The sequence below is a fragment of the Schistocerca cancellata genome, chromosome 4, assembly GCF_023864275.1.
Source record: "Schistocerca cancellata isolate TAMUIC-IGC-003103 chromosome 4, iqSchCanc2.1, whole genome shotgun sequence".
Lineage (NCBI taxonomy): Eukaryota > Metazoa > Arthropoda > Insecta > Orthoptera > Acrididae > Schistocerca > Schistocerca cancellata.
Window position 1 is genome coordinate 460,669,151 of NC_064629.1, and position 10,560 is coordinate 460,679,710.

General features: G+C 44.3%; 1 protein-coding gene across 1 annotated transcript in view; it reads left to right on the forward strand.

Moving 5' to 3' along the window:
* Positions 1-9,505, forward strand: part of LOC126183863 (aquaporin AQPAe.a-like) — a 41,614-nt gene extending 32,109 nt beyond the window's left edge. Inside the window, exons 2-6 of the mRNA XM_049926156.1 lie at positions 3,029-3,228; positions 4,638-4,781; positions 5,725-5,925; positions 8,921-9,001; positions 9,110-9,505. Coding sequence (XP_049782113.1) covers positions 3,029-3,228; positions 4,638-4,781; positions 5,725-5,925; positions 8,921-9,001; positions 9,110-9,262 — 779 coding nt within the window. The 3' untranslated portion in view covers positions 9,263-9,505. The remainder of the gene's footprint in view (positions 1-3,028; positions 3,229-4,637; positions 4,782-5,724; positions 5,926-8,920; positions 9,002-9,109) is intronic.
* The last annotated feature ends 1,055 nt before the right edge of the window (positions 9,506-10,560 follow it).

Here is a 10,560-nt window from a genome sequence, read left to right on the forward strand (position 1 = left end):
CGCTGATATTATCTGTGCTGCTTGTACCATTGACTTCCTTTGGGTCCCTGGCCATGTGGGTATCCCGGGTAATGAGCTCGCTGATCGTTTGGCTGGGGGAGCAGTTACTTACCCCCGTTTTCTGTAACCCCTCCTGCAGCGGATTTACGGCTTCACATCAAATCCCGCTTCGCACAATCATGGGCCAATTCTTGGGAGGCTACTCCCCTGTCTAATAAACTTCGTGCAATTAAGGTGACACCAGGCCCGTGGCGTTCTTCCTTTCGCCTCTCCCGAAAGGACTCGACCACACTGTGTCGTCTCCGCATTGGCCATACCAGGCTGACCCATGGTTTTCTTTTGCGTGATGAGCCACCCCCACAATGTGGTTGTGGAGCCTTCCAGTCAGTAGCCCACATTTTGGTTGAATGCCCCTTTCTTTTGGCTCTGCGTGCTAAGTATAGGCTCCCCAACACTTTACCTTTGATGTTGGCTGACGATTCCCGGATGGTCTCCCTGGTTCTCGGTTTCCTCCGGGAAAGTGGTTTTTATTCTCAGTTTTAAGGTTTTTAATCTCTGTGGTGTTGGGCAGGGCGGTGAGTGTTTGGGTGTGTCCCACTGTAAGCAGTGTTCGGAGATTCCCGATTCCCCTCCCTGACCGAAATCCTCTTTTCTTCCCCTTTTACTCTGTTTTTACCCTTTTCTTTAAGGCTTGGTTAGTCTTTCTATTCCCATACGTACTTTCTACATTCTAGCAGTTGTACCTTTTACGTCACAGGTGGTCTTGCCTGTGCTGCTTCAGCATAGTGTTGGGTTCGTTCTCTTGCCGACTTCCCTCATTTTGTTTTTTACCAATGACAACATGACTGCCCTTTTACGTTTTTACCTTTTTCCGTTTTATTTTTCTGACTTTACTGAGATGTCCCATTAGCGGAATGGAGCCTATTTGAAACAAGGGACTGATGACCTTGCTGTTCGGTCCCTTAAACCTCAAACAACCAACCAACCAACTGACTTCCCTCATTTTTTCACCATTGACAACACGACTGCACTTTTACGTTTTTTAGCCTTTTACCTTTGACTCTCCTGAGATGCAAATCCGTCCGATGGACCGCTTTTGAAACAAGGGGATTACGTCGTTGCTGTTGTCCCTTCAATCTCATCCTACCAACCATCCCTTTTCTGATGCCTTGGCCGACATTATGGGCTGCGCCTGTCTTCTGTTTCCTTAGAGTTCACTTTAGTTAGCTGCTTATACAGCTTTCTTTTACGCTTCCTACTACTTTCCCCACAGATGCGAACTATTCACCGCCCTGGCTTAGTGACGAGGTACGTATTAATTTCGGACTCCATTCGCTTCCTAAGGATACCCAGATTCACTCTATCGGTGTAGGTTTTTCGACCTTCGCACGAAACTTAGCGGTAGTAACTATGTTTACACTGATGGCTCTCGAACTGGTTGTGGTGACAGGTGTGCCCCCGTCATTATCACCGACGATTTTCGGTACTGGCTTTTGGAAAACTTCTCAGTATTTACAGCACAGGTCTTCATGTATCAGGCCACGTGGTACATAAGGTGATACAGGTTTTCACTGTCATCTGCCCAGAATCTGTGCTCTGCAGAGCCTGTGTGTGCTGTACATAGTCAATCTCTTAGCGCAACAGGTCAAAGGAAGCTTCTTCCTCACTCTTGAGGGAGCCACCGTGATGTCTGTGGGTTCCTGGACACGTCAGTCTCACGGGAAACAAGGCTACTGACGCTGCTGCCAAGTCTGCAGTCCTCCTACCTCGGTCTGTTAGTTCTTCCATTCCTTACGATGATCTGTGTTGCCGTCTGTCGGCAGGTGTTACTTTGGTGTCACCACTGGTCATCTCTTCATGGGAACAAGCTCTGGGGCATGAAACCTTTCCCAATGCCTTCGCCGACCTCCTTTCCGCCCTCTCGCCGCAAAAACATTTTAGCTAGGTTGCGTATTGGGCACTCATTGGACATCGCCATGTAAGTGGTGTTCGCCCCACTACTTGCTGCTCATTGTCGTCAGCCTTTGATGGTTCGCCATTTTCTGAGCAAATGCGCTTTAATCACTTAAGTTTTAATTGTTCACCCGTCTGAACTATCGGCCGTTTCAGCGAACGACGCTCGGGCTGTCGATCACGTTTCACGACTTATCTGTCGCAGTGTTATGCCGTAGGACAGTCAATCACCAATTCGGGATCTCCGTTGTCTATGATTTTTGGGACCTTTCTCAAAGAGGAAGTCCTTTTTCTTACCTGTCTTCCCTTCCATCGATTGCGCTTTCGTGTAATCACTTTCAACTAGTTCATATTAGTGTTGTAAGGTTCCATCATGGCCGCGTACGGCCTTAGTTGTTTCTGAGCCCTGAAACAAAACTAAAGCCAGCCCCTTCTATCTCACTGTAATTGGTCCAAAATAGAGGGAGGCCAGTCAGTAAATAACAGATGCAACATGATTGATTGACACTACAGTTAACTACTTGAGCAATGTGCATATCTCAGCTTCATTCTTCACTGTGTGCGCTGCTTATTGACATAACACTTGGAGCATAACACTTGGAGAATTAAAATTAATTGAAATGATTGCTTAGTTTTCAGATCAGTCAGACCACTACAGAGAACAAAGACCGCTGTTGTCAACAGCCACAGCAGCCAGTAAGAGCACAGTTCTTCGAAAATCATTAAATGGTCAAAATAAAACAGAACTATTTAGATGCAAGTAAAGGAAAATAAATGCATTAAAGAGTGGAGCAACAGAGGATAAGGTGGCACTGTAACACATGTATCTTAGCCGTTTCTTTGACACGCTGTACATTGGTTTAATGATAGCGCTGAGACAGTCGCAGTGTGAAAATACGTGGCAGCTCAGCTACAGGAAACTGGTTTTGGTCGGAAGGTGCCTCAGCACTACAGCCGTTAATGTGGCGGGCATTGTGGTTAAAATAGTGTTTTCACAAGATTATGGCAAATTCACTTCTATGCTTGAATCTTGCGATGTCATAATCACGGAAGTGACATTGTGCTTACGTTCTAGGCGTCCTGAAACTGATGAGGTTAGAAGAGATGAAGCCTTGGAAAACAGTGGTGGTACAGCTGGCTGCTGAGCTCCTCGGCACGTTCCTGCTGGTGGTCGTGGGGTGTGGCTCGACTACAACGGCGTGGTCGGAAGGCTACCAGCCGACGACTGTTCAGGTGGCCCTGACATTTGGACTTACTGTCGCATGCATCGTGCAGGTAGGTATCGCAATAATGGTCGCTTTCTAGAGAGCAAGAAATGGTCACTCGTTCAGCTTGCCAGTAGTGGGGGAAATAATGGCACAAGTGTAATGAGCTGCGTATCGCAAATGGAATTCAGGCAGATTCAACTGCTACTGACTAGAAAGTACCTGGTCATTGCCTGTTGGGGCCGCTCTTTGAGCGGCGTACCTCGATAGGAGTAGGGGCGCAAAGTGCAGTAAGAAAACGGTGTGTGCTGGCTATATGTGCTTTCTTAGTGTCTCGTCCGTGTAAAATGTCAGACAAGATGTGGAATCTCGCAGGCCATGTAAAGGCTGTAGGAAGTAAAACATTCGCTGTATATTAGGCCTAAGGCCAGCCTCTTCCGCTAAAATTTCAGTTTTACTAAGTTCGCGGCAAAGACGTTGTGATCCGTATTGTGCGCATTATTTCCACGTCATACAAAATGGCCTTAAATTGGTTATCAGATAGGGGACAAGGTAGGATTTACAGTGACTTAATAATTAAAATGTGAAAATAAAAACCCCCGCCCCAAGGAATCGCATTGCTTAAATGTGGTGAAGGTTGTGTGTGGCGGTAGCAACTAAAGTTGCTCGCCCGTGCACAGTATTGAACTGTTCAGTCACTTGGAAACGAAAATTTGAGATACTTAAACGTCAGCATCTTAACTCATCAGGCTCACTCGTATTGACCTTTCTTATTGCAGTTCAATCAGAATAGCTTAATGGCTGGCCTGTAACTCATTGCCCTTGCTCTCACGCAAGTATTTCACACATCCGCTGCAGGAATGGCTTTGAAAGGTGCCATTGCATGAAATGAGCGAGTGTCTGAATACACGTGAAGTGTAGAAGTAATGGTCAGTGTCATTCGAACAATGGCTACTCAAACGCTATTCACACAAATAGTGAGATGACAGGTTTCGATCCGACATTCATCAATCGGTTCCTTCCATTTATGTGAAATTCGTTGTTAGAAAAATAACATTATTAAACAGATGAGCATAGTCTCAATATCCATTTGCGGCGAAACAGGAGGAACAGTTTTTGTCGGAAGTCCCATTAATACTGAGACAAGATTTCATTTGTGACAAAGCTAGTGGAGACATACTATTAGCTTCTTCACTGGTAGAAAAGCAGTCGACGAAAACTTCACAGGATTCAAGTTGGTATCATAGGTAAGCACGTCTTGGCACGAAGACGATGCACTTCTTCCTAAGGCAATTCTAGAAAAAATTCTGTATCGTTTGGCACCTGGGATATTCAATAAACGAGTGAAGAGGCATTGTAAGAATATGACCAACTTAAACGTATCCATTTCCACTCATCTTACTCTCAGGGTAGTTGCACCGAAATATTTGTATGTGGAACTAGATGATGAATGTGATTGATCAAAATGTTTGATTTCAGATGCTTGGCCACGTAAGTGGCGCTCACGTGAACCCGGCAGTGACGGTGGGCCTGGTGGTGGGCGGCTTCCTGGGCCTGCTGAAGGCTCTGCTGTACGTGACGGCGCAGTGCGTGGGCGCCACCGCTGGCTCATTTGTGCTCCAGGTACTAGTAGCTGCGCTTGTTGAAGTGGTTATTTCGTTCTAACAAGTGTTAGTTAAATGGTGAGGAGAAAGGAAATTGCTTCAAACCTACGCAGTAAACAGTTGGCTGGAATTTTGACGCGTTATGACAATAACTGTACAAGGCAACTAGTTGCCAAAGAATGAAGACTTAAAGCAGTAAATAGTACAGAACACAAAGTTGTATGGCAACTACCGAGCGAGGTGGCGCAGTGGTTAGCACACTGGACTCGCATTCGGGAGGACGACAGTTCAATCCCGTCTCCGGCCATACTGATTTAGGTTTTCCGTGATTTCCCTAAATCGCTTCAGGCACATGCCGGGATGGTTCCTTTGAAAGGGCACGGCCGATTTCCTTCCCCATCCTTCCCTCACCTGAGCTTGCGCTCTCTAATGACCTCGTTTTCGACGGGACGTTAAACACTAATATCCTCCTCCTGTATGGCAACTGGATGTCGATGTGAGCAGCGACTAATGCTTTCAAATAATCTTCGTAGCCTAGATGCTTCTACTGTCTTCTAATAAGGGCAAATTGAGTGTAGAGTTACCACTTAAAGATCCCGGTTCAATTAACTAATTTCTGCGCATAAAACGATTAGTTACACGCGGGCACTCAGGCAATAGTAAACAGAAGCACGCGATTCTAGAATGTTTCAGGCGTTTTAATGGACCTAAACTGTAAGGGCCAATCCCTGGTATGTGGTGAATACAGATCCCAATTCGGTGAGAGCTCGTAAGAATCAATGTACAGTCGAAGAATTCCGAAAACAAAACAGCCGTATTAGTAATGAGGCTACAAACTTTGTCCAGCTATGTTAATTGTAGTAAATTTGTTTGGTCGTTTGACAAAATGAAATGGTTTTAAAGGTAATTTAATGTAGGCTGTGAGAAGAAACCTTGGCAGCCTTATGTTGCGGTTGTTGCAGGCCCTGACACCCAACGAGACGGTCGCAACGCTGGGCGTTACAGCCTTGAATCAGCACGTGACGCCGACGCAGGGCTGCTTCGTGGAGATGGTCATATCATTCGTGCTCGTGATGGCCGTGTACAGCGCTGTCACAGCGGCGGCGGCAGCAGCAGGACCCTTCACTGTCGGCATGTCTATCACAGCCTGCCATTTGTTCGCGGTATGTCTCCCGAGCACCTAAAGTCCCTGTTCATGGGTAAGGCTTAATTTCAATGACTGTTTCTTGCCTGCAATTGACTTCTGTGCTAACGTTGAGACTACGGCTAATAAATCCGTCGATTTGATCGTGGAAGTGCCTGAATTCAGCCATCTAGTTGGAGAATCGGCGGCGTATCAGTTGGCACACTACTTTAATTAATAAATTGGTAAATGTCCTCGGATACCGCCCTAAATGTTCAAAACTCCCGTTTCTACCGTAGAATCTAATTCAGTAGAAACTTTTATGGGCTCCTTTCATGGTATACAGAAACAGCGCTAACAGTTTTAACGGCCCCTCATAACTTTGATCTGTGTTTACACATGGTATAATAGCAGGGGGAATAGCAATAAAACATCCATGGTGAGTTGCACATTAAACGGTACTGCGCAATGTACGTTACTGCACATGTTCGGTTTTCAATAGTTGAGGCACTGTTACGTAAGCCCATTCACTACGGCTTCGTATGTACGATGCGAGAAAAAAATAAAAGTTCGTGTTACTGGCAGGTCAGCATTGTAGCTACTCTTGAACACTGCTAATTTTGTATGGAGATCAATGCTGGATGTTCGGCAGAATTTTATGCAGTCCTCAAAAGTATGTCGTAATTTCAGGTAAATTGCCATGCACTGAATATTAGCATCCCACAGCGGAACTTCCTCCTATAATGCTGTGGCAACATCTGCTGAAGTCGGACCAATTGTGCTCCACCCTCCGCCGCACTGCGCTTGTAGAATCTGTATCCACGAAACTACGCTTCTGTCCAGCCCCTTCACATGGGGCCCAATGCAACGCTTCTTTCATGCAACGTTCTTACAGGAGGAGAGCTTCACCAGCAGCGCGTCATCCTGCAGTGTGATAGTCACGTCGAGCGTTCGACGTAACTGACGAACAGATGTACCCTGTGTCTTCTGTTTAGCATATTGCGTCAGTAGCAGTCCCATCTAGTAAAATTATCGTTCTTTCTTTGTTTCCATAGTTTCCTTCTATAATATACTGTATTAATTTCATTCCAGGCAGTGGTTGTTTTCTACAGTGTTTCCATACTGGAATTTACATGATCGCGCTTCAATTTTTAACTAATCACGATACTCGGCAGCTAGTTCAACTTAATCTTATCCGATGTTCGGTTTTAGATACGAACTGCCAAAAACTACAGCTGTAGATCAGGTTAATTATTTCCCAGCGTGTGATCTGCTTGTACTATGTGTGTAGATAGTAAGCAAAACCACTATGATGGATGGTACTCATATTTGGGTTTAGTACGTGACAATTTCGATGCTAAATCCATTAAATCCGGGAATATAAAGGTTCTTCCTGGTACACCACATACAATCTTCGAAGCGAACGCCAAAGCCTTGAGATGGCTTGCGTTTGTTGGTGGCTAACGTCTAGGTGGCGAATCTGTCATTATATATTCTAGTGACAGCGGCGGCGATTTCAGGTTGCTTCTGGCCAGTGAACTAACCCAGCGTTTCCCCTTCAACTGTTGATTTCTCCTTCGCTTGAATTCTTACCAGGATATGTGCGTCATAAGATAATGTGGCCAAGATACATGTTTAGCTATCGCTGATTATGGAATCATTCAGATTCGAATTAAGTGTGGATGGAACACTGTCTCGATATTTAAAAAAAATTAAAATAGCGAAATTCGTATAGATCGTAGCGTGAACTGAACTGTTACTTGCCCAACACTACCGTTTGTGACCATTTGTACAAATTTTCTCCATCGTTAAACCAAGGCATCAAAAAAGGCTACAGTAACTAGAGGCTCTGCTTCTTGTAACTATTTTCAAGCTGTTTCGACACATAAGTGGGCGGGTACGCTGTAATGGACGTGCACAACGTACGGCAGCGGGTGAAATACTTCAATATCGAAGAAACTGACATTGCAGGCACTCCGAACAGCGGCTGGCAGACATTGATAAGATTTGAATCGAGGACGTATTGATAGCGATCAGCAAGATAAACGCTGTAGCGTTACGGATAACTAGCGACGCCTGTGTAACCACAGTCAAGAATCTTACGGAGCCAATAATGCGCGCCCTCGAACGTCATTCTTCGCCTCCCAAGCGATTGCAAAATAAGGCTGGTCATAAGTGGATCTTGCACCCTAGAGCCCATCTCACTGTTAGGACTTACGAAAAGAACATACACTGTTACGGATCAAATAACTTGCATGAAGTTAAAACAGCTTACGCAAAAGTCAAAAAGCAAGGTGCTGAAGGTTTCTGAACTGTTTTTTTTGTGCATTGGTTCAATGATGTCGCAGGTAGACACGAATGCATAGACGACAGTGCAAAGAGCGAGGTGTGTAGCGGACAGTTTAGTCTATAATCACTACTAATTCCGCTGTTTCACTAAATTTTTGGACACAGAGCACTACTTCTTGGTCTACCCCGTATAAAAGTAATCGGTGACATTAGTGTTTATTTAAACTGTGTATTTAAATTTTGAACGTGGACTAACGCCATATAGAAAAAGTTTGGATCGACCTTGCGTCGTCCAGACGTATGATCACTTTAGTGTCATCAGTGAGTGGGAAAGAGTGATGTTCACACACCAGGAACACTGTTGCAATGAAAGAAGTGAATCATTGAGGTTAAGTATGTCAGACTAAACGTGAAGGTATCGTCCCAAACTAAATAACACGGAGTTAGGATGTGTGCTCGTCTTCATAACTTAAGCCTCGGGAAGATAAAACTGCTTTACGATGTCAGTTAAATTTGATTTTGTAGAGTACTATCCAAAAATTTCCGGCGATAGAAAATTCACTTCGTACATCAGTAAGGCAAATCCTGACAGTAGCTGAAAAAGCAGCCACAGTACGCACTTGTAAATGACAAAGGATATCCTACAGTTCAATAAGCTGTATATCCCTAGTCAGATGAATTCAAATGTAAGGCGGAAATATCCCTGAGGTATCGTGCAAGACTAAATGACCTTCATTTTTTCGCAGATGCAGTATACTGGTGCTGGTATGAATCCGGCTCGTTCTTTCGGACCTGCTTTCGTTACTGGATCTTGGACAAACCATTGGGTATGTATCCAAGGAAAAATGTGAAATGCATTAAGAGTGAGAGTTGTCAACAAAGCTGTTTAACGATGATACGAATTTGCTTAGTATTGGTTCGGCCGTCTTTTGCAGGTGTACTGGGTGGGACCGTGCGTAGGCGGTGTTGCTGCGGGTATCGTCTACCAATACTTCAGACCAGAAGAGCCTGTGGATGCAGCAGAGCATAGGGCTTCTCCGGGCCAAGCTTCTGGCATGGCCTCAGGGGTAGCGGAACGGAATGTATAAACACGAAACAAAAATGTAATGCTCTTGACAACATGGCATTGTCCAATTCCTGCCTGAACTTTGTGGACGACTGTGTACACCTAATTAAGCCTGATGTTAAGAGAATGCATATTGGAACTCGCCTATTTCACTAGGCGTGGCGAGGACATATAATGGATGTAAAATTTTAATGATGTCAAACATTTACAATGAACTGAGACCTTACGCTCCAGTGGATTTTTAAATGTTGTCAAAGTTGAATAAATTGAGCATGTCAAAAACGAGTATCCGATGACTAGTGGAATTAGATGCTCCTAAAGCTGGAATTCAAACGAAGGGAAATCCACCCAAATAATTTCTCCCCCTACCCTTCAAAATAGATTACAGCCATTGCAGCGCGATCTCTCTTTGCATGCAACATAAATTGACATTCTTAACGCGCAGTTAACAATCTTTGTCACGTACGTGCAGTAATTCAGCTGGACTCTTTAAGACCCATTTCCCAAAAGTGCTCACCACGACGAATTCGACGAATTTAACACAGCGACACCTATTAACTTCCTACTAGATCAGAAGTAGAGAAAAAGTTCCGTTACTGTCTTGTAACCAGTCCCGTAAGTTTCGTGTCTTCCACAAATTAACATAAGGTATAATTTCTGCTCACGATTCTATCGATCGAATACTTATTTGACTGGAATAACACATTCGTACATTGTTAATCATGAGTCTAGTTTCCGATAGACGAAAATTTAAAAAGAAAAGATGGATAAATGTCTCACAACAATCGTATTGCATTACGAAGGAAGTTTATCAGCGACATAGTAACCATTCGTGTAAGGCCGAGAGAAGTACTAAACCATTAAACTTTCCATTCACATCGATAGTACATTTGTCTCAAAGATACCTTACGGATATAGGAGGGCGATAACACGCAGAGTACTTAAGGTGACAGCCTTCGCCTGGTAAATAAGCAGGAAGCTGCCTGCTTAACGACAGCGTGAAGATGCCGGCATGTTATGGCGCTGTCCCTTGACATGAACCAGTTCAAGCCTATAAATGCACAATGATCTCCACAACCACATACATAAGATAAAAATTCTAAATATCGATTGTCATACAGGTATAACACATGGTCATATTCGGTAACCTCAAACTCAGTCGTTGACATCTGGTTTAAGTACACCTATCTAGGAACAGCTCTGAACATGGATAGTCGCCAGCAAAATGAATTTTTGCATAATCGTATGTCTGTATTTCCTAAAGCCCATAATTTCTGTAATGACATGACTAATCAGTAGAGTGGGGTCTGTGGTAAACAG